We start from the raw sequence: 24579 nt of genomic DNA, 5'->3' as shown, positions 1-24579 counted from the left end.
CCCAGTGGGAGGAAGAGGAAGAAAAGGAGTTGACTCGGAAGGTTAAAATGGAAAATAAGGAATCTCCTGAGAGGAGGAGGGAGGGACAGATAAGATTATCCAACAAAACCTCCGGGGGAGCTGAAGCACAGGCGGGAGAGCAGAGGTCACCAGCTCCGTTTCGAGGACCCCCGACCCCTGAGATTCCAGGGAAAGCAGCTGCAAAGGTCCGACAGAGGGAGAAGGGCTGCCCGTCCCTCGCCCTCTTCCTCCCCCTCCCCCCAGAAATCGGGTAAAACAAGGAAAACAAGCCGTCGCGCCGTCCGACCCCCCCTCCCGGGGCTGTCACTCGGGGACGCCAGCTCTCCGAGGGGCAGGCAGGGCAGGAGAACCCCTCCATTTTGAGGGAGGCGAGAGGACCCCGGAGGCGCGCCCGCTAGCTGCCCGCCCGGCCACCCCTGACAGCGGCTGTCACGACCTCCCTCTCTCCTCGCGGTCGTTCGCAGCCGGCTCCCTTCCTCCCGCTGCCCGCCGGAGAAGCCGCCGCCGCCCCGCCCGGACCCGCCCGGACCTCCCCGGACGTCTACCTGAGCCACCTCAGGAGTTGTCAGGCTTCTCCTCAGGCGGCTTGAGGCTCCGGCTGCGCCCCAGCCAGCCCGCCTGCCGTGGGCTCGCTCTCGCTCCTTCCGCCGGCTCCTGCAGCCCAGCCGCCCCGGCTGCTTGTGTCCCTGGCACTGGCGCCGCTGCCGCTGCCGCCGCCGCCGCCGCCGCCTGAAGCGTCACTTCCGCTCCGGAGGGGCCATCTCTTCCGCATTGCGCAGCCTACAGAGTCGGAAGGGCCCACCCCACGAGGTGGGGTGCTGACAGAAGAGAACGGCTAGGCGAGGCCCTGCCTCCCGGAGGCGTCGATCTCTCCTGCTCCTCCCCGCAATCTGTGACTGACCAGACCCCGAGTCCTCCAACCTTCTCGGGTCTCTTTCCCTCTCCTAGGGGTGCTGGAATTAGGAGGCGCTGTCCTTTTTCCTCTTATGTGTGGAGATCTTAAGCATTGTTCCCTCTCCAAAGGGCATCATATGATTTTATCTTTTTTCCACCTTCTAATATATTTTGTTTCCCCCCAATTTACATGTAAAAACAATTTTAACATTTTTAAAAAACGTTGAGTTCTAAATTCTCTCCCCACCTTGTCTAACCCCATAATTTGACAGATAACAAAACTATTGTCCGTCTTCGGTTCCTCCCGAGGCTGCACTCTTGACTCTACTCCCTGACTTTGCGATCGATACCCGCAGAAACTTCTCTACCCTAGAAGTTTCCCCTCCTCCTGAACTTCACACTTTAGAAGAGGCTCCTCCCTTTGATTGGCTGGTTCTTCCCAGAACTTCTCTTTAAAGAGGCGATCCAGGTCACCCTTCGTTCCCCTCCAGGATGCACTTCGAACTGTCCCTGTTTTTGTCTAGAACCAGGTCTCTTTATCTCCCCGCCCTCCCCAGATCCTTTTCCAGTTTCATTTTTAGCGGTCTTCCCCTTATTAGAATACAAGCTTCTGGAAGGCAGGTATTGTTTTTTTTTTCTGCTGATATTTGTATCCGCAGTGCTTAGCAAGTGCCAGGCACATAGTAATAATACTTAAAGAATGCTTGCTGACTAGATAAAACCGAAAATGGGAGGTGGTGTCCACATTAGCCTAGACGAAAGGGATGAAATTAGCTGCTCTAGTCAACTGCAAATGAATTTATTAAGTCCATTGTGGAAAGAAACCTTTTTACTAAGAATATTAAAAAAAAAATCAACTGAACTTGAATCATTCAATATATTAATTTAAAACCTAGGCCACGCAATCAGTAAAGGGGAGCTACTTCAAAACTTGCATTACTTTAGGACAAACCATCTTTTAAAAAGGTTCTAGTCTAAAAGCTTTTCAAAAGGTTTTATAATTTAGACTATCAGTTCTCAAAGTTTGATCTGGACCTCTGGCCCCAAGGTGGGGGGGAGGGGGAAGTGGGAACTGATGCCAAAACCCCTTTAGAGGTCTGCAAATTCAACACTATTTTCTTTTTTTTCTTTTTTTGGTGAGGCAATTGGGGTTAAGTGACTCGCCCAGGGTCACACAGCTACTAAGTGTTGTGTCTGGGGCCAGATTTGAACTCAGGTCCTCCTGAATCCAGGGCCAGTGCTCTATCCACTGTGTTACCTAGCTGCCCCTCAACACTATTTTCATAACAATACTAATAAGCTATTTGCATATTAAACTACTCCTTGCTTTTCCAATTACATCTTTGAGATGAGGCTGGATTTTCTTGACATTCCTCAATCAAAACATGTTGCAACAGACTGAATGCAGAAGCAGATATGAGAATACAACTGTCTTCTATTAAGCCAAATATTGAAGAGATTTGCAAAAATATGCAAAACTGCCACCTAATTAAATTTTGGGTATGGTTATTTTTCATTAAAATGTTATGTTAATATATAATGGGGCAGCTAGATGGCGCAGTGGATAAAGCACTGGCCTTGGATTCAGGAGGACGTGAGTTCAAATCCGGCCTCAGACACTTAACACTTACTAGCTGTGTGACCCTGGGCAAGTCACTTAACCCCAATTGCCTCACCAAAAAAAAAAAAAAGTTTATATATATATATATATAATGATTTATTATTTTAAAATAGACATCTGAAATCTTGTCAGTTTTAATTTATAATATGGTAAATATTGATGTTTACAACCCACATAAATGAAAAAATCCTTAGTGTGCTCGGGAATTTTTAAGAAAGTAAAGGGATCCTGAGACCAAAATGGTTTATTTAGACCATGGCTTATTAACCTATTTTGTGTCATGGACCCCTTTGGCAGTCTACTGAAGAATAATATAAAAATACACAAGACTGTGAAGGAAACCAACTATATTGAAATACAATTATAGATAAAGCATTTATTAAATGCTTACTAAGTGCCAGGCATTGTGTTAAACACTAGGAATTCAAAACAACCAAAAAGTCTCTACCCTCAGATGGAAGGTGCCCAAGAGAAAGCAAAGTATAAAAAGTTCAGTCAAGAGTCAAGAGCATGGGGCAGCTAGGTGGTGCAATGGATAAAGCACCGGTCCTGGATTCAGGAGGACCTGAGCTCAAATCCGACCTTGGACACTTGACACTTACTAGCTGTGTGACCCTGGGAAAGTCACTTAACCCCCAATGCCCTGCCCAGGGGGAAGAAAAAAGTCAAGAGCAGAATTAGGTTAGAAGTATGGTCAGACTGGGTATTCCATCAAATGAAGGTTTTGGAAAAGACAGAGATGGAAAAGTCGAGAGAGTCAAAATTGGAGCCTGTTCAGATGTGATCAATGTATTTTTCCCATTTAGATTCACCCAGGCCCTGATTGCTAGCTACACTAACACAAAGGGGGTCTCTAGACCCCTGGTGAAGAAAGGCTGATTTAGACTATAAAACATCCACTGGGTGTGTTGCCCAGAATCTAGACCAACAGTGTGCTTATATAAGGCTGTCAAATAAATTTTAATATCATCCCTTAAAGACTTAGATGAACTGATGCAAAGTGAGGCAAGCAGAACCAGAACATTATACACAGTAACTGCAGTATTATTAAAATTGATCAACTATGAAGGACTAAGCTGCTCTAATCAATACAATAATCCAAAACAATTGCAAAGGACCCATGATGAACAATACGATTCATATCCAGTGAGAGAACTGATGAACACTGAGTGCAGATTGAAGCATACTTTTTTCCCTATATTTTTCTTGTTCTTTTAATTTTTACAACATAGTTAATTTGGAAATGTTTTGCATGTCTTTACATGTATAACTGATATAGTATCGCCTGCCTTTTGAGGGGGAGGGTAGAATTCAGAACCCAACATGTAAAAAAAAATTGTTAAAAATAATGGAAACTATATTGCCCCCCCATGTAAAAGATAAAAATGCTTCCTTATTCTACCCCAAATGGTATTTTGTTGGAGCCTAGAGTCAATCCAGTTCAGCAAACATTTATGATATAGCAAGAGAATTTATAGCTCAGATTTCTTGTTGCCACTGTGATAAAAGAAAGACTGTGATGGGAAAGAAACTCTGGCTCAGACTCCTTGCTATTACTATATGAAGGTTACACTATTTCAGTCCCTATTTTGATATTCCAGATATTGTTCCTGGAAGCTCAAGTCAGCTGTAAGATGCCTGTCTTCCCCCTTCTGTTTGTTCTTGTTCTCAGACATGCATAGCCTTATCTTCCCCTCATGCTCTCAGTAAAATTCCACTGTTCTTTGCTACTTTATGTCATCACTTTCTATATAAGGTTGCTGAAGCTGAGGCTCTCTGACTTTTTTTTAATCATAAAAGTATTTTATTATTTTCTAGTTATATGTAGAGATAGTTTTCAACATTTGTTTTTATAAGATTTCTAATTTCAAATTTGTCTCCCTCCCTTCTCTCTCTCCCCAAGACAGCAAGCAATTTGATATAGGTTATATATGTACAATCACATTAAACATATTTCTGCATTAGTCATGCTGTGAAAGAAGAATCAGAGCAAAAGGGAAAAACCTCAAAAAAGAAAAACAAACAAAAAAATAGAAATAGTATGGTTCAATCTGCATCTAGATCCCACAGTTCTTTTTTTCTGGATTTGGAGAGCATTTTCCATCGAGTCCTTTGGAACTGTCTTGGACCACTGTATTGCTGAGAAGAGTCAAGTCTATCAAAGTTGATCAACACACAATGGTGTTGATACTGTTTACAATGTTCTCCTGGTTCTGCTCATCTCACTCAGCATGAACTCTGACTTTTAATGCTGATAAACCTGTGCTCTGAGCATAAATAAAATCTGCAGGTAACTATCTTTCAATGTTTACTGCATGATTAGCAAGAGTATCTTTGATTAATGGACACTTTGATCATTTTTATCACAGTAAGAACCAACCTACACAGTACCTAGTAGGTATTGTGCTAGGCCTAAAGAAACAATCCATAAGAAATAATCTCTACCTTGAAGAAGCTTACAATTGAGTAAGGAAGACAATGAAGGACATAGCATTAATACAAATTCAAATGGGAATAAGTGAAACTACCTTGGTGTAATATCAACTGATTTGATAAACATTTATTAGGCCCACCATGTGCAAGGCAGTATGCTATAGAGATGGGGATAAAAAGACAAAAAGAAAAACTGTCCCTGACCATTGGAGGAAGGTGAAATAACTTACATATGGATACAAAACATACAAAATAAATAAATTTGAGGAAGAGATTACTAGCAACTGGAAGAGAAGGGAAATAAGGAAAGGCCTCTTGAAGGAGGTAGTCCTTGGTTGGCCTTGATAAAAGCCAAGGATTTCAAGGGCCTGAGGTGAGAACTGTGTACAAAGCCAAGGAAGCAAGATGTGGAATTCCATGTTCTGAAGCACCAAATATGAAAATTTGGTTAGGATACAGTAAGGAAAAATATGAAATCAATCTGGAAAGATAGTTTGGAGTGGGATTGCCAAGGGCTTTAAATTTGGACAACAGAGAGCCACTGAAGCTTCTTGAGCAGGAAAATGATATGGTCAGAGCTGTGCTTTAACAGTATAATACGGACTTCCAGTCAAGACAGCTGTCTCTGTGGGAGGCAAACTGCCCAGCTTCTACAATACATACCTACACCGAAAAAACCCTTAAATTCACACCAGATTAAATAGTGGAGAAGGGAAGGGAATTAACATTTATATAAAGCCTACCATGTGCCAGGCACTGTGCTAAGCACTTTTTACAAATATTTCATTTGATTCTCACAACCTTGCAAGGTAGGTACTATCAGTATTTTCATTTTACAGTTGAAGAAACTAACACACCAGTGACTAGCCCAGGGTCACACAGCTAGTAAGTGTCTGAGGCCACATCTGAACTCAGTCCTGACTCCAGGCCCAGGGCTCAATAAACTATGCCATCAGCTGCCTCCAGTGATAAAGAAATACAATGAAAAACTGTAATCGTCTTCTCCCACCCTAGAACTGCACAAGAGGACATGCAGAAGCTTGAGGCCAATAGCAAAAGAGCCAATTCAAGGAAGCTTTCTAGTCTAATCCAAGATAAGTCAAGGAACTGAGTAACCTGCAAGACACTGAATCTGGAGGCAGCAAGAGCTGAGAGATCCCTTGAAAAAGCCTAAAGTGATCAAATAGCCTCAGGGTGGGGTCCTTGAATGTCCAAAAGAGTAGCAATAGGCAGTAACCAACACGGTCCTGAGACACCATCAAGGGCCTTGAAGATCCAGAACTCTAAACTTCAAAAATCAGGGAGACCAGGGCGCAGCTAGGTGGCACAGTGGATAGAGCACTGGCCCTGGATTTAAATCTGGCCTCAGACAGTTAACACCTACTAGCTGTGTGACCCTGGGCAAGTCACTAAATCCCAATTGCCTCACAAAAAATAAATAAATAAATCAGGGAGACCTAACCCCTGAAAGCCAGTGAAGAAAACCCAGAGAATTCAAAGCTAGAACAAGAAAGACCAACTAACTACCCTACCCAAAATGTCAGGCTAAAGCTGGAAGGATGAAATAAGGAAAACATTAAATAATATTTTAAAAAGAACTACTGTAAATCTAGAGATCTCCCCAAAGAAAGGAACTGTGAAGACTGCACTCAAAATAAAAAATGGACTTTCCACAAGGACTAAATACATAGAAGAAATGAAATGAGGGAAAAAAGAATTTGAATAAGTAGCCTAGAAGAGAAAGTGATAAACCTCACCTAAGTGACATACTCATTCAAAACTAGAATAAGTCAAACTGAAAATAAATGACTTTATAAAATAAGAAATATTTGAATAAAATTAAAAACTTTTAAAAATACATATCAGATATACATGCACATATACCTATATGTATATCTATCTATATCTATCTATAAAAGCCATGAAAAACAATTCAAGGAGAGTTAATTTAGGAATTGGTGGGCTTTGTGAAAACCATGACCAAAAAATAGACTAAGTACTATATTTCAAGAAGTCATAAATGAAAACTGCCCAGATGTTTATCACAGGGTAAAATGATGACAGAAAGAATCCACTTAAACTGTGTCCAAAGGGCAATCAAACTGTATATACTCTTTGACTAAGCAGTATCATTACTAGGTCTGCTTTGCAGACCACAAGGGTGGCAAAGAATTGGAAATTGAGGGAATGCCCATCAACCGGGGAATGACTAAACAAGTTGTGGTATGTGATAGTAATGGAATACTATTGTACTATAAGAAATGACAAGCAGGATGCTTTCCGAAAAACCTCAACTCACACGAACTGATGCAAAATGAAGTGAGCAGAACCAAAAGAACATTGTACACGGTAACAGCAATACTGTAAGGTGATCAACTGTGAACGACTCAAGCTATTCTCAGCAACACAATGTTCCAAGATAATCCGAAAAAACTCATCATGAAAAATGCTATCCACCTCCAGAGAATTGATAGGAGTCTGACTGCAGATTGAAGCATACTATTTTTCACTTTCTTGATTTTTTTAAATCTGTTTCTTCTTTCACAACATGACTAATTTGGAAATGTTTTACATGATTGAGCATATATAACCTATATCAAATTGTTTACCATCTCAAGGAGCGGGGGGTGAGGAAGAAAATTTGAAACTCAAAATTTTTAAAAACTGAATGTTAAAAATTGTCTTTACATATAATTGGGAAAAATAAAATACTTTAAAAAAACATAAAAAGGGAAAGAATCCACTTATCTCCTAAAACTAAAAAAAAAAAAGTTCAAGGATCTAGAAGGAAACAGTCCAAGTACTACAAAGACTACAGTTAGGATCACACAGGATCTGGAAGTCTGATCACAAAATATTGAATTCCAAAAGGCAAATGATACAGGCTTAAAACCAAAAATAACTTCCAACAAGGTTGAGAATAATTCCATGGGGTAGACACAATGATGGGGGGAAGGACCATGGACCTTTAATGAAGCATTTAATCAAGCCTTTCTGATGAAAAAAAAATAGCTGAGTAAGTATTTTGAAATACAAACTCAAGAGTCCAAAGAAACCTAGAATGGCAAACATATTTGAGCAGAAGCTGGACGATCTAGTGCTCCTATTCTAAAAAGGGAGAAGAAAACAAATGTTTTCAAATGGTATTGAGAGTGTTAAATACTGTTTCTCACAACTGGTATATAGGAGAAGACTGTAAATAACAGCATTTACAAAGCATTTAAATTTGCAAAGAGCTGTGCATAAAAACAGGGAGGAAGGGGTGGGAGGAATAAGCATCAGGTGACCCTTAGCCTTACCTAAAACGGACAAAAGTATGTTTAAACACACATGAACACATTTTGGTGCATAAATACATCAAATTAAATAGAGAAAAAAAGAAATGGAGGGCATTAAGATCATTTACAGGAGAGAAAAGCTATATTCAAAACAAACTTCATAACAAAGGGGGGGATTTAAATAGAGGGGAGAGCAAAGAACTAGAATCCAATCTTAGATCTCCTTAGACAACTGGGGAATGGCTGAATAAATCCTAGTATATGAATGTGATGGAATATTATTGCACCATAATAAATGGAAAGAGAAAATTTCAGGGAATTCTGGGTAGTATGAAGTAAGCAGAAGCAGAACTATTTAAACAAGGAAAGAAGTATTGTAAAGAGAATTCTAACAATGTAGTACCAACCATGTACCTATGATGAAGCATATTACTACTTACTCACTTCCTGACAGAGAAGTGATAGACATGAGGCATAGAAATAGATACTTTTGGCCACTGTGTGGATGTTTTGCTTAACTGCTTGTTACAAGTTTATTTTTTTTTCTTTCTCTAGGTTATTAGGGAAGGGTAAGGTTAGTAACGGGAGTTAACAGGGGCAAAGTTATTGTGATGCCCAAAATAGGCCTTTGAAACATTTAAAAAATATGTATAGTTCAGAAGGAAGCAGATTAAGTATGACAGTTGCAAAAGTAACATTTATAATTTATATACTTTTTGTTTCTTGCAGGGCAATGGGGGTTAAGTGACTTGCCCAGGGTCACACAGCTAGTAAGTGTCAAGTGTCAGAGACCGCATTTGAACTCAGGTCCTCCTGAATCCAGGGCCAGTGCTTTATGCACTGTGCCACCTAGCTGCTCTTATGATTTTTTTTTAAAGCAAGTAGTATGAAATGCAGATTTGTTGTTTAATAGCGAATCTTTTGTTATTTGTAGGGAATATCCCTTTTTTAGTGTTAAAGTTCAGAAAAGAGTTAAAATTTTAAAAAAGAGTATACATTTGGCAGCTGTGTAGAAGGTGGGTTGGAGGGAGAGGGATGAAAAACTAGAGGCAGGGAGACTAGAGAGCTGTTGCAATAGTCCAGGTATGAGATGACAGCCTAAACTAGGGTGGTAACTATGTAAGGTCGTTCAAGCCATAGAAAGGTAATGTGGTATAGGGGGAAAAGGCCCTGGGTTCTAATCTCACCTATGACACCTACTAGCACCTGGCAACGGAGGGCAAATCACTTAATTTTTCTCTGTGCCTTAACTTCATCAAAGGATGGTGATAACTAACGCTTATGAAATCTCACAAGGTTCTATTCAACAAATATTTATTAATGCATTTAATAGGTTTGTCATGAAGACCAAATAAGATAATTCATATAAAGAATTGTGCCAACTTTCCAGCACTAGATCACCTTTAGGATTTCATAAATGGTCTTTCAGTTAAAAATTAGTCATCCTGCAGCCTGGATGAACTTTCCCTTAATTATGCTGATTTTCTTCCAGATATAGTCTGTCATCGTATCGATACCATAAAACTTCCCAGAGTTTGTGATCTGTTTAGCATAACTTAAGAATTTAGGCTGAGAACCTAGAATGACTTCCAAAATATGACTGGACGTCAGAAAGCAGCTTTATTGAATGCCAAGTGCTTTATGAATGATAAAAATGTTCTAGAAATGTCAATAATTATCATTCTGTGCAACAGAGTAGAGAAACAAAGCTTTGAGAGACCCGAGGGAAGATACCAGCTATGACTAGAGGTCCTAGGTAAGTTTCCTTGCAGCACTCACAACTAAGCCAGCTTTTAAAGCGTGGGAAGGTTTTCTTGAAATTTTTCTTTATTATTAACATATTTCAATGTATAAAGAACAGAAAGAGGATATTATATAAAATTGTGAATTTCTATTATATAGGGTTTTTGTTTAAGTGCATATTAAAGCCTCAAACCCAACCACTGACTGTGATCCTGGGCAAACAGCTAAAGCTTTCTTTACTTTAGGAGATGGGAGATACTGATGCTGCAAAGTTCTCACTCCAGGAAATTTCCTCTCCTACCTTTGGATACTTTAAACGTTGAACTGTTTATAGGAGCTGAAGTTTCTCAACCTAGTACAATTTCTTTACAATTATCTGGGATATTAACTTGCTTCCACAAATCAGGTTCAGAGTTTTTCCAAGTCACAAAAATAAGCATGTGCCCAGGGTCTAGAAAAAATTAAGGTGGGTCTTCCAACATACAGTATGAGTTTGTTAATGACTACTTCTCTGTCTTCTTTCTCTTGTATGTTGCTCGCTATTTTCTGTTTCTTTTACACATTCAAATGAGTATTTTTGTTTTCCCTATTGCATGCAGCCCATTGCCTTACAAGAACATTCAATACATGTTTAAGTACTTTAATAATTGTAAAGCATTACCAAAAAAAATGAATCTAGATAGGCTCGCAATTGTGAATTCTATTAGTACCAGACCTTTTATTCAACTGCACGGAGGGCAAAGAACTTTGATCTAAGAGAGTGGGTTAACAAAAGCATTAAGATTCAGTAAAGTCAAAACACCAAGTCATGTGCCTTGTCTGCAGATGCTAGCTATCTAGACAGTATCAAAATGTATTATATGTGATTAGATCATCTTTACAATGACTGGGAAACTTGGTTCATTTCCTTGCTGATCATATCAACAAAGGGAAAAGCACAATGCTTCTAAAACGGAATACAATTTTTTGGTAGATATTATTGATGTTAAAACTCATTTTAAGGACTCACATTATGCCCATATATTTCTTAACATGTGGCAATTATCTATGAAGAATCCAATGGTGTAAAAATAGGTTTCAAGTCTGGCACTTTTATATACACACCATTCAGAATAGTTGTTTTAAAAATACCTTGCTAGATTTAGAATTAAGAAACTTTTGCTCTTGGGTGCTGTGAGAATGTTTAATATAAGAAGTTATAATTTGTTTTAAAAGAAGTATACTATTCCCTTTCCTTAGTGATAAGCTTAATTATCCTACACGGTATTCCTGGAAGTCAACATGCATTGCATTTAAATGCAGCATGTTCTAGTAGATAGAGTGCTAGACTTGAGTCTGAAAGACCTGGGTTTGCATCCTGCTTCAAGAATAATTCCTAGTTTTGTGAACCTGGGCAAGCCACTTAGTTTTTCCTCTGTAAGATGAGGGAGTCGGACTTGATGACCATTAAGGTGTCTTTCAACTCTAAATCTCTGATGCTATGATTAAACCAAACAACCTTTGCCTTCTGAGTAATTCCAAAGTTAACACCCTAACTTTTGAGGTTGAATTATATTTCAGTTAGCAAAAGGACTTCCTAATAGAATGAAACAATTTCAATTAAATACAAAGAGCTAAAACCAAATTTTGTGAAAACTAGAGCTTAAAGGTCTTTTGCAAAGGGCATAAAAACTAGGAATGAAGAACTAGGTTAAACCAGTCAATCAACAATAATTTACTGAGTGAATGCTATGTATCAGGCACAGTGCTAGTTGTGACCATAGATTATATTACTAAAACATTTATGCCTCAGTGTGCCTATCTTACTAAAGATCCTCCACTATAATCCTATTGTTTCATTATGGTGTGGCGGTATCTTGACGGTATTAATCAAGCTAGAAAGGTTTTCAGTAGAGGCCCAGGGATGTGCTGTTGTCTGAAGACCAAGTCTATCTCTGCTCAAGGTTCCTAAAACCAAGCTGACTGCAGGGAGAATTTTTTAAAATCACAGAAATTCTCAGAGATCTACCAAGTATCAGAAAAGTGGTGATCTGTGTTGGTGGAGGAAGTACTAACATCAATTAAATTACTTACCCTTTGAAGTTCCTGTTTTTAAAATGGGAACCAGTCAAGAGGGCTGTTGCAAGGAAAATATGTTGAGATGTGAACATGTTATAGAATACAATGTAACTATAACTCTGCTATGTTCGTAGTATTTAGAGACTTTCAGCATGGGTGGCTGATCTCACATTATAAAGCAGTCCTTAATGAAACTACTATGGATAAGGGGAAAAGCAAAACTACTTTATACTACTAAAGTAATGTTATGGGGGCATTTCTAACTTTTTTCCCAACTCCTAAAGCCAAAGTAACTGGATGAATTGCACAAAAAGAAAAGTCTCAATGTCAATTTATTGAAAGGATTCTTAAAAGCAGATACTGGGAAATGGGAATCCAATGGGATCATAAAAACATTCTGTTTAGGTTCCAATTGGTGTGCATGTCATCCATACCATACATGTTAACATAACCATTTACACTATACAAGCTGTAAAGAAGTACCTTGATTCTAATGTCTGTAGGTCAACAAAGAGGTACAAAAATCCCCATTAAGTTGTATATGGAGGGATAGGCATGTTTCCTACAAAAGCCTCCAGAATTCATGTTAGAATTCACTGAGCACGTGCACAGCACTGTGCTTTCTGATACTGTCATTTGTCCAGTGTTTTGCCTGGAAATATAATATTCTTACCAAATGAGTGTCATAAATTCTAACCAAAATAGCCACATACATTAAAAGGGAAATTTAAAAATTAGTTGGCTAAAGAGTAATTTTATGTCTGATTATATATAAACTAATGTTCCTTAATTTTAAAAAATGTGTTTTTTTTCTTGAAAAAATCACAGAATAAGTGTAAACTTTGAAACAAAATTTTTGAATATTTACATTGTGGTATAAACATTAAAGAAGACCATGGGCATATTAAATTGCCATAGTGGGGCAGTCATCTACAAATTTTATATACCTACTTACCAGAAATGTGTAATTCTGTATTTATTGCATATATTTCTCACATATGTGGGATTTTGATTTAAACAACGAACTACTGATATTTATCTTTGAGCTGGTCAGCTAATGGAAGCATGAATGAGGCAGTCAGATTGTTCAAATTTAAATAATGGGTTTTTGTTGTTTTTTAAAGTTCAATTTACATATTCCAACTGCAAACTATTCTATAACATTTATTAGTATTCCTTTTAAACCCACATTTGACTACAGAGCTAATTTAGGGGGGGAAAGTCTCATATTAATTCAATGACAAGTTCCACAGTTCAACCATTGCAGTTTCAAGGGGATATTGTCATTGTTCTGTTTCTACCTGAAGGATGTTTTAACATTTAATTATGTGACTCTTATGCCAAGCCCTTTGTTGTAATAATGCAGCAATTTCCTAAGATGATTTGCTATGGAAGAGTTTTCTGCTATCAAAAGCCTTACTTAGTAGAAAAATGCCAAAAATTTCCAGTGTGAAAGTAACTTCCAGGTGGTATAAATAGATGCATAATTATACATTTTACACCAAACACACACACACACACACACACACACACACACACACACACACCCCCAGACACATACCCATACACACTCCAGACACACGCACACAGATACACACACACTGGTGTACCAGAGAACAATGAATGATATAGATGGCTAATATGTATGTGGTTATAAAATGTTTTTTGTAAGAGAGGTATGATAGGCAATAAGGAAAACACTCTTGCATTCCCACATGTAATCATTCTGAGCTCCTCATCCTGTGTTTAAGGTTGCAGTACTATATATATAATAATGCTCTATTAAAACAAGAATCAATATTTTACAGTTTAAGAAACTTTACATATATACAAAAATTGTACATCAAGAATGGATTTTTAAAGCTCATATTAGGTTTTTCAGTATGAAAGTTCTATTTTCCTTCAATTAAAGTCTTTAATTCTTTCATATTGTGGTCATTTGCAACGGTCATAGCATGATCCAGAGCTCGAACACTTGCAAGAAGTTTTACTATCTGTTTTATGTTTTCCCTAAAAAAAGAAAAACATTTTAAGTAACAAAGCAGTATTTGATTAGTTAATTTTCATAAGTAAACTTATTGACAAACATTTTGATTACAGATCAGTTTTAAAATTCATCCATTAATATACTGTTATATAAGAAAGAAAAAAGCTTATGTATATAGTCCATACTTTTTCTTCCAAATGAAAACTGTATGAAACTTGACTGCATACTATAATCATATATTTTTTTTCCATTTAGAAATCCATACTGAGAAAGGATTAAGTTTTTTTCCTTATAAACCTGGAATAATTAGAGTAAACTGGTCTCATTAAATCATGACAGGTGGGCCCTGTTGATTTGAGTACATAAAAATAAAAGTAAAAAAATAAAAACTAAGTGTATTTATTCTGGGAAAAGAGTTCACAATTACTAGAAGGATTTCTGATGAATTTAATACAATTTACATCTGCAAATATGATTTGTATTCAAATAGCAAGCTTTCCATAAATATTAGCTATTATTAATATCTAAGTATCAGTCTAGTCAAAATTGGGATCATGAATGTTAACACACCAAGTAGATAATCTGCCCAGAAAAGATCCTTAAGATGTCCCCTTACCCAGTGACTTCTGGGTAGTTACAGTTTCCTTTCCACCACTGTACCCTAGTCAAATCTGGCCTTAATGGTTTGCTTTGTCATTCTTAAATTTTATCTTGCAAACATGAAAGGGACATAATTTTAAAACATATGGTTTCATAATTTACCAACACAATTCATATACCTATGTTTATATATAATTTTTTTAATGTATGGATACAATTTATTAGAATTACAAATTAATTAGGAGTAGAATCAAAACCAAATCTCTGTGTCTATCTCTGTCTCCCTCTCTCTAGGGCAGGAGATCCAAACCTAAGATTTCACTACTATAGACAACTTCCACTGTGGAAATTCCCATAACAGAACACAGAGCACAGAGAGATTTGCTTGACCATAATCATATACCTACGATAAGAATTCAGGTTTTCAAAACTTCAAAGCCAACTATGCCATGCCTCATGTGTATGTGTGTGTGTGTATTTGTACATGCACATGCAATTATTCAAAACCAAACAGTAGACATCTTCCAACTTTAAAATATCTAATTAAATACTAGTTGATAAAATGAAGCCTACTTTACAACTTCATTAATTGATTATAAATAACTACCTTGCATTTCTTTTTTCTACATCAGAGCATCCAATGCTGTTTCTATAAATTGTATCTGCCAGGTGAACAAGGTATCTACAAAAGTTTTCTAGCTGGCATATAGTCCTTTCTCCTTTCAGATTTGCGAACCACTGTTTGGGGAAACAGTTGATTACCTGTAAGGTAGGGAAAAAAAAAAGTGGTGATCTGGGTTTGGTAATAATTATCCAACTAGAAATCCTGTTATATAGTTTTACATAAAGATGTTTATGTTAAAGGGATGATGCTTTTAAAAAAACTTGGGAAAAAAGTTTAACTTGGTAAAAGTCACACAGTTAAATTACAGGTACATATACATTTTTGGAACTCAAAAGTGTTGACTTTCCAAAACTTAGATAAGCCATAATTAATTTTTTGATGTAGGTATAGTTATGGTATATTTTTTAACAATCATATTCTGTAAATCATGGATAACAAACTGATTACTAGAACTGAAATGAAAAGACCATAATACTTCTTAAAAGCCAAGAAAAGAATCCGAACTGATGAAACTGTCCCAAAGAAAATACCACTAATATAAGGACAAAGCTGTCCCATAGCATCTTTCAATGTCAACTGCACAATCATCAGAAAACAGGACTACAATATTTTCCCTTGCAGAGTTTGAAACACACAAATGAAATTACATATTTAAAAATGTTAAAATAACCAATTTATTTTATGATCATTTTACTATATTTAGTTAGTTTAAACGGTCATTTAATAAAGTGGTTATTAAAACATTGTTGCCTAGCACATTGTATAGGTATTTAACAAATTATTATTTACTACTTAAAAGATCAATATTCAAAAATAAAACCAGAGATTACTAATCTTCTTGGCACTACTTAAAAACACCTTAATTACCATAAAAATTTATTTATAAATAATGTAGTGCACAGGGGGATTAAAACTAGTTGTCTAGGTAAATTAATTTCCAATCATAGCTTTTTATGTACTCTACAAGGTGTTGTGAGGACTTTATAAAATACTCAAAAGGTTTATACAAAATTTTTTTAAAATTCAAAATGAATTAAAATAAAATACTAAATATCTCAGTTAACTTACGTGTTGGGCTTTTTTGATGCTATCATCCCCATATTCTGAATTCTGAAAAGCCATAAGGATGTATCTATTTAGCAAACCATCTATGGATAATTCTTGAAGGGTTTTGTTGGAAAAAATTCCATACCACTGGAGAAAGTTTCCTAATAGCTGAGGAGAAAAGCAAATTGAAGAAATGAGGCAATATAAGAAGTTAAGTTCTATATATATATATATATATATATATATATATATATATATATATATATATATATATATATATATATATATATATACACACACACACACACACACACACACACACACATATATATATATATATATATATATATATATATATATATATATATATATATATATATATATATATATATACACATATATATACATACACTGTAGAGAACACCTTTAAAAGCCTGGTGTTGGGCAAAAGCCTTTTAGAATTATGTTATGTCAAGAAACGATGAATGAGTATATTTCACTAGGGGATTTGATTTAAGGGTACAGAGGCCCTCAACAGGTGGTTTCTGAAGCCTTTCCAGCTTGGTAGGTCTCACCAAAACTTGAGCTGTGCTACCATTGAGTGGAGAATCCAAGTTTCCACTTTCATGCCACTGTGAAGCAATGGAGAACTTTAAGTGGGGACAATTTAATAAAAAAATTTTTAAAGAATTTGAGGTGAAATAAATTGATATATCTTGGATTGTAACTCACTAGTAACAAATAAGGCATATTCAGTACAATTTTGTTACTGCTTTAATATAGAAAACCCTCTTGCCTACACATGAATTAGCAATATTGATTATAAATTCCTCTTACACAAAGTTCCCAATTTCAGTGTGAAAATACACTAAATAGGAATTTTGTCAGGGTTTACAAGAAATATAAAATGAAATGTAGTTTATTTAGAAAAGTCTCAATCATAAAATCTTTTTTAACAAATTATTTATTGAATTGAATGAGTTTAACCTTTCTGGCCTCAGTTTTTTAAACTTAAAACATTTCACAAATTTATAGCCAACACATACAAATGGCTATTCTCTCCACCAACATATACATAGGGAACCAGCTGTTACTACTCATGAAAAGATACTGAAAAAACTTGGAGCTGTTAGAGATTGTTCAGGTTCAATGGCTGAAGAAAGGACACAAAGTGCTATATATATTTTATTACAACTGATTTTCACAAACTGCCCTAAGTTACAATTCCTATTATCAGCATCATCCTCCTTTTACAGACGAGTAAAGATTTGAACCCAAGTCTCTACAGGCTGACAGCTAGGAGGTGCAGTGGAGAGTGTCAAGCCTAAAGTCAGGAAGACATCGTCCTGAGTTCAGATGTGCCCTCAGACACCCAATAGCTGTGTGACCCTAGGCAAGTCACTTAAGCCTGTGTGCCTCAGTTTCCTTATTTGTAAAAAGAGCTAGAGAAGGAAATGACAAACCACTCCATTATCTTTGCCAGGAAAATGCCAAAAGGGCTCATGAAGAGTCAGACATGACTGAAAACAACTGAACACCTTTCCCAACTCCAAGTTCAGAGCTCTTATCAATAAACTATGCTTCTTATCACAGTTTAAAAAACTGGAACAGCTAATAGAAACTAATTTCAGAGTCAGACTATCTAGTAAGACTCATGGACCATTCAATAGCTCCTCTCTCTGTCAACAAATCAAATCCAAAATACCTTAATTCACTCTGGGAGCTTAAAAGGTGATTATCAGTCATTTACATTGATATGAATGAGGTCATTAAGAATAGTCCTCCCTGCAAACCCATTCCCTAATGTCTGTGAACAGCTACACTGAGGTAATTTAGAAAGCAGGATGATGGTTAAGTAATTCTGAAACATTAAACACATTTAAAAATAATGTATACATGATAAATTACAAAAATATCATATATTTAGAGACTGAAGTGACATGGAAAAAGGATTGTGGTGAGGGTACTAAAATCAATTTTTAAAAATTTCTGAGGGGCACCTCTATGCCCAGGAAAAAGGGAGAAAATTAGTTCAGTCACCCTATAATTGACAGACTTTTCTGGGTTAGCAAAGAAAACTAACCACCACTGTTTCTCTTGGAAAAGTTTCTGAGTTTTAAATAACAAAATTGCAAATGGGCCTGTTTCAAATGGAAGCTTTCCTACATATAAGTATGTAATTATGTATATTGGAGGTCATTTTATTAACTAATAAAATTATTTCAGAGAGGTAGCACTTATGAATTAATTACAAATCCCTAAAATGCTATGGTCACTTACCTTAACTGAAGACCAGAACTGTCGCTGGAAAAACAAATAAGGGCCAGAGTTTTTATTTTCCAAGATACTATGTACAAAAGGGAGAGAAAAACATTAATTGAAATATTTTATTCTAAAAGCCAGATGACAAAACATTCATCAATAACTATGGATGACACAAGAAAACAGGCAAAAAAGGTTTAAAAGGCAGCAAACGGTTTTCAATTAATTATATTTTTCAAGAAAGTTGTTTACATTTAAGAATACATTTTAACTTACTTGGGGGCTATTTGATGGAAGATTAATAAGCAAATATTATCATCTATTTAAAAAGTTTAAAATTTGCCCGCTACACTATCAGTCTCTTTGGGCTGCTGAAAGTTATTAAATTAGTAAAGTCAAATGACAACTATTTTAAAACAGCAAAGTAGCAGCAAATAAATGAGAAAGTTTTACTTACTTCTTGGGATACAAGGGCATGAAGACATCATCATCTAAAGTTCTTCTCATTCGTAGTAAGAGTGCCTTTAAATATAGCTGAAAATATTTTAAAAAGTTGATGGCCATTTACAATTATAATCTTTGACTGGGTTTGTTAAATTGTGAGAATTTATAAGAAATCACATTTCTGAATGTGTGAACTATGTTACAATACTTTAAACTGATGGAAATTGCTAAGTATTACTTTTTATGATAGTGATTTTTCAAAGAAGTTATTTAAGACTGAAAATACTGATGCCAGTAATAAATAATGTTTCTTCTACTGTAAGGGAGATCAGTTATCAAGTATAATCTGTAACAACAATTCATATTTTAAAGGGAAATAAAAAGCCATCTAAACATAATGCTTCTCAACTAGAAACGAAAATAAATTACCTGTGTGTTTTTATTTTCTGCATTTACTACTGAAGGATACCCACTTGTCAGTTTCAATGTAATCCCAACCATTCTAGATGTTTGTGTTGTAGAAAAGGGGTCCCATGTATTTTCAGCTATTCCTATTTGGGTAAAAATGAGTCTTATTGGATACAGAGATAAAGGCAAACCATATACAAAGTTAAAAATATCAAAACATTTAAGTAGCCAAAACAAAACAAAACCACTTAGTAAATTTTAATAACCACAAATCCTTGTTCACAAATATTCTTTACATTCAATACCTTCTATGGACTTAACTCCCCCAGCTGGTGGAGCTGTAGGAACTCCCTCTTTCTTTCCTTGTTGCCCTTAGAGATTTGCTTCCTCTTTTTCTTTGCTGCTGGTCTGGCCTGTCCCATCACCTTAATCCACTCTGAATGCAAAGAAAATGCCCCTAAACTCTTCCCATTCCCAAAGATCATTAACCTCCTACTTTAAATAATCCCATCCTTGGTATATATCCCTTTGATACCAGCAGGTATCAAAGAAGAGGTGTATTATTTTGTTCCTCTCTAAAGACAAGGACATCCCCATCCCCTGAGCTAAATCCTGTTTTCAAAAATTGTCATCAGATAGTAGTCTGGTCTTCTTGCTCAAAGGTTTACAAGTGACTTTGATTTCCTGTCTCCTGATTTATCTTGGAGTGGGCAGGATACCTTCCTATGATTAGAAAAAAACTAACTATAGAACAAGATTATTAATCAATTCGACTCGTTGACATTAGCAGAAAATTGTTTTCTACCCTAAACCACAATTAAGGTTTCCCAGCTGGGTAAATGCCATACTCGTTAACACTTAAGAATGCCAAGGGTTTATCTAACAGTGTGGAATTTTTCAAGAAATATCTGTTCTGCTGACAACAACCAAGGAGAAAAAAGCAAACTAAGGAAACAAAAGGCTGTAAACATTTTTAATTGCTTAACATGGTTTTCTTTTGAAGATCAGTATAAAAATTTTTACTTTTTACATGAAATAAATCATCAGAATAAAAATATAAATAAATAAATAATGACTAGGATAGCAGGAAGGTCGATTTGTCATCAGAACACCAAATTTCCAGTTAAAACTTGGGGACTATTTCTCAGATAAACAAAGAGGAAAGCACAGTATGATTATCACTTATGTCCTGTATTTTGGACTAAACCAGAGGGTGGTGAACCTAAGTACATCTACAATGTTATTTCAGATGAGAAGATTTTCTCAACAAGTTACAAATAAAACTTAGGAATACCACCTATTCACAAACTGAGAACTGATCCCACCTCCCCACATGTACCTACACACAGAGAGAGACAGACAGACAGACAGACACACACACTTTAAAAGCCACTGTCAATAAATTATACCTGTTAGTTTAGGAAGAATCACTTTTTCCACAATGGTAGGTAGTAATGCAACATCTACATCTTCCTTTTCTTGCTCCTGTTCTTCACAGCCATAAAATAGCAATGATTCAAACCACAACATACTCTCAAAATCACGACATTTTGCCTTGAATAAGAATTTAGAATGTTATTAGAATCAAATAGTCAAATCATTCTATCATATGTAGAATAATACAAGGATTTCAGTACACAAAACACTTTACCAAGATAACTTATCATAACAGTAACAGCAACTTTTACTCTGTATGCATATATTGCAGAAATTTAGCAGTGGATCAACAGCTACAAAAACAAACATTTGGATTCTAGTTCTAGTTCTGCTACTTAAAATAAATGTTAGGTCTTGGACAAGTCATTTTAGTCTGTGCCTTAGTTTTCCTCTATTATAATAGAAGAGAGTACTAGTCCTACCTACCCCATACATATGTATGTTTGCCAAGAATCAAATTAATTAGCATACATGCAAACAGTTTGAAGAGTATAAAACATTACAGAAATATAAGGCATCATATTTTATTAGGAGCAACTAAATATCAAGGTATGTCTTCAAAATTTGGCCACTTCGAGATATTCCCAAATGATAGTTATATAATGTACCCATTACTGTTATCCTCAAAATATCAGGTTTTTATTAAGTATTAATCAAGACTTAAGAATGAAATTGTTATCTGTAATTTCAAAAGTATTTCTAAACATTTTTACCCTCGAGGTGGATAGAACACTTGATTTCTAACTTTTACCATATTGGAATAGAAGTAAAGGAAGACAATACCACAGCTACTCATAGCCTGGCTATAAATGGGCAAACTGCTGAAAAACTGTAAGGTGATGAATAGTTTATCATTTGGGACCACAAGATTATAATGAGTATAATCCTTAGCAACTAACACAATGCCCTCTTCCCAGAGTAACATTGCATATATAACATTCCCAGGAAGGAAATAAATTATATACTGAGTAAACTTTTGAACTTTTACTCAAAGATTAAATTTAATCAAACATACTATTTTATTACCAAAAATAAATAAATAAGTTGTTTTTACATCCACTCACCTCCAGGGGAGTCCAAGTAAGAAGCTGTAACCTTATTAGAGGATTGAATAACTTTGGCAAACAAAGACCAATATAAGCATCCTTATAAGAAGTGAAATATTTAGAACGCCATGCTTCAAACTGTGATTTAATACAATCAATTGAATAGAAGCTCTCAAGGACATCTTCAAAAATCTTACTGGATTCTTTTGAGATACGATCTAGGAAAGAAACACCACCAGGGTTATTACTAAGTATTGGAACCCTGAAGAAATTTAATCAAGAATAAGACATTTTACATCCACAAATAAAACAAATACATTTCTGAGAGGTAGTGTGTTATAGTTGAAAAGACCCTTTGACGTAGCATCGTTAAAAACTTGGGTTAATATCTCATCTCTCACACTTACTATCTGTGTACCCATATACAAGTCCTTTACACTCTGCCTCGGTTTCCTCATCTATAAAACAGGAATAATACCTCTAGTACCTGCCTCATAGTGCTATTGGCCAAATTACATGAGATATTTTATATAAAGTGATTCATAAACTTTTAAGTGCCATATAAATTTTAACAGTCGATCTTTACCATTACTTTAAGCATTTAATTTCTAGTCTTAGAGTTGATTTAAATAAACATTCAAAAAGAGCCTACGGGGACAGCTAGGTGGTGCAGTGGATAGAGCACTGGCCCTGGATTCAGGAGGACCTGAGTTCAAATCCGACCTCAGACACTTGATACTTACTAGCTGTGTGACCCTGGGCAAGTCACTTAACCCCAATTGCCTCCCCCCCCCAAAAGAGTGCAAAATGGGCAGGTAGGTGGCACAGTGGATAGTGTTCTCGGCCTGGAGTCAGAAAGACACCTTCCTGAGTTCAAATTCAGTCTCATATATTTACTAGCTATGTGACCCTGGGCAAGTCACTTAAGCCTGTTTGTATCAGTTCCTCATCTGTAAAATGAGCTGGAGAAGGAAATGGCAATTCCAGTATCATTGTCAAGAAAACCTCAAATAGGATGCAAAGAGTCAGACATGACTGAAAAAAATGAATGAAAATGTGCAAAGCACTGATAGGAGACACAAGAGTCAGAAAAGGTGCTCTATGAAAATTAGAAGGAGAAAACATTTCCCTTTGGACTGATGAGGAAAGGATTTACACAAAAAATGCCACTTTTTAGCTAAGCCTTAAAGGAAAAGGTTTCTGAAAATGGGGAGAAAATTAATTCTAGGCATGGAGGAAAGAACTGTCTCCCTCTAAATTTCTTTTTGTTGTTTCCTGCACATTCAAAGTTTTTATTGATGCTTTTTTCTTCTCTTCTTTGAAGGCAGTAGTTGGGTTAACTTATCCTCTTCCATCTCAACCTGCACCTCTCAAAAGTGCCCCCCCCAACAACAAATTAGTCAAGCAAAACAAATCTATGTATAGGCCATGTCTGAAAACATATGACTCAGTTTGTACCACTAGCCCATCACCTCTCTGCCAAGAAGTAGGAAACAGGTTTCATCATACATCTTCTGGAGTTCTGGTTGGATGTTACATTAGTCAGAGTTCTTCCGTTATTTCACAGATGTTCTTTAAGACATCATAACTGAGGAGCAGCTAGGTGGTGCAGTGGATAGAGTACCAGCCCTGGATTCAGGAGGACCTGAGTTCAAATCCGACCTCAGACACTTTATACTTACTAGCTGTGTGACCCTGGGAAAGTTACTTAACCTCAATTGCCTCACACACACACAAAAAGTCATAACACATATAATTTTTTCTCCTAGCTCTGGTCATTTTTCTGTTATCAGTTTATATAATCTTCCCAGCTTTCTCCAAATTTGTCCCCTTCCCAGAATTTCTTAGGACAAAATGACATTACACTTACATTTTTATTCCATAATATTTTCAAGCCCCCTCTTTACTAGAACAAAAAGTGCTACACTGCCTATTTTTGTACATACGTCCCTTTCCTTGTTTCTTTGATCTCTCTGAATACACTTTTGAGTATACCTTGAGTACAGCCTTGTAGTAGGGTATGCACAGTCTAGTGATCTGGCTTCCCTCTATTCCTGGCAGAGGTGAGAACTAATGGTATGGGACACTACATATAGTGTCAGACTTGGTGAAGTGTGTGTTGGTAAGTTTTGATGAACTGTTTATTCCTTCCTCTTTTTTTCTTCAGATGACTGTGAGAATTAGAGAGAAAAACAATTTAACAGAAGATCTAAGTAAATATAAAAATAGAAGATTAAAAAAAAAAAGAAAGAACTGGAAGGGTAGGCTAGAAGCATATTGGAAAGTCTTGGAAGCTATGTTAGTAAGTTTATATTTTGTCTGGAAACCACTGAAGGCTTTTGAGTACAAGTACGACATGACCAGACCTATTCATTAGAAAAATTATTCTGAAAGAATCTGTGTGAAGGGACAGATGATGAGAGGAGAAACTAGAAGCAGGGAGTCCAGTCCAGGAAAGATTTAAGTACCTGAACTAGAACTCACCACTGGACATGACCAGACCTATTCATTAGAAAAATTATTCTGAAAGAATCTGTGTGAAGGGACAGATGATGAGAGGAGAAACTAGAAGCAGGGAGTCCAGTCCAGGAAAGATTTAAGTACCTGAACTAGAACTCACCATGTGAGTTAAGGGGAAAGATATGAAAATGTTGTGGATGAAGAACTGAGTAAAT

At 36.3% G+C, this 24579-nt stretch overlaps 2 protein-coding genes across 10 annotated transcripts in view; both read right to left on the bottom strand.

Annotated features, from left to right (window-relative positions):
- The window catches only part of SYNJ1 (synaptojanin 1), a 120195-nt gene extending 119450 nt beyond the window's left edge, over positions 1 to 745 (bottom strand). For 4 of the 8 annotated variants that reach the window (XM_043995314.1, XM_043995318.1, XM_043995317.1 and 1 more), the window contains exon 1: positions 567 to 743. The gene's annotated coding sequence lies outside the window, so the exon portion shown is untranslated. Of the gene's footprint in view, positions 1 to 566 lie in introns of all 8 variants that reach the window. The other 4 variants (XM_043995319.1, XM_043995320.1, XM_043995321.1 and 1 more) reach the window with 3 other exon arrangements.
- Positions 746 to 12362: 11617 nt separating this feature from the next.
- The window catches only part of PAXBP1 (PAX3 and PAX7 binding protein 1), a 42866-nt gene continuing 30649 nt past the window's right edge, over positions 12363 to 24579 (bottom strand). For both annotated transcript variants that reach the window (XM_043992081.1, XM_043992082.1), the window contains exons 11-18: positions 21923 to 22122; positions 20831 to 20975; positions 19443 to 19564; positions 19027 to 19103; positions 18588 to 18654; positions 16329 to 16475; positions 15243 to 15397; positions 12363 to 14058 (exon numbers count right to left, since the gene is read on the bottom strand). In XM_043992081.1, the coding sequence (XP_043848016.1) occupies positions 13941 to 14058; positions 15243 to 15397; positions 16329 to 16475; positions 18588 to 18654; positions 19027 to 19103; positions 19443 to 19564; positions 20831 to 20975; positions 21923 to 22122 (1031 nt within the window). In that variant the 3' untranslated portion in view covers positions 12363 to 13940. The remainder of the gene's footprint in view (positions 14059 to 15242; positions 15398 to 16328; positions 16476 to 18587; positions 18655 to 19026; positions 19104 to 19442; positions 19565 to 20830; positions 20976 to 21922; positions 22123 to 24579) is intronic.

The sequence above is a fragment of the Dromiciops gliroides genome, chromosome 3 (genome assembly GCF_019393635.1).
Source record: "Dromiciops gliroides isolate mDroGli1 chromosome 3, mDroGli1.pri, whole genome shotgun sequence".
NCBI lineage: Eukaryota > Metazoa > Chordata > Mammalia > Microbiotheria > Microbiotheriidae > Dromiciops > Dromiciops gliroides.
This window is presented reverse-complemented; position numbering and strand designations above follow the sequence as displayed.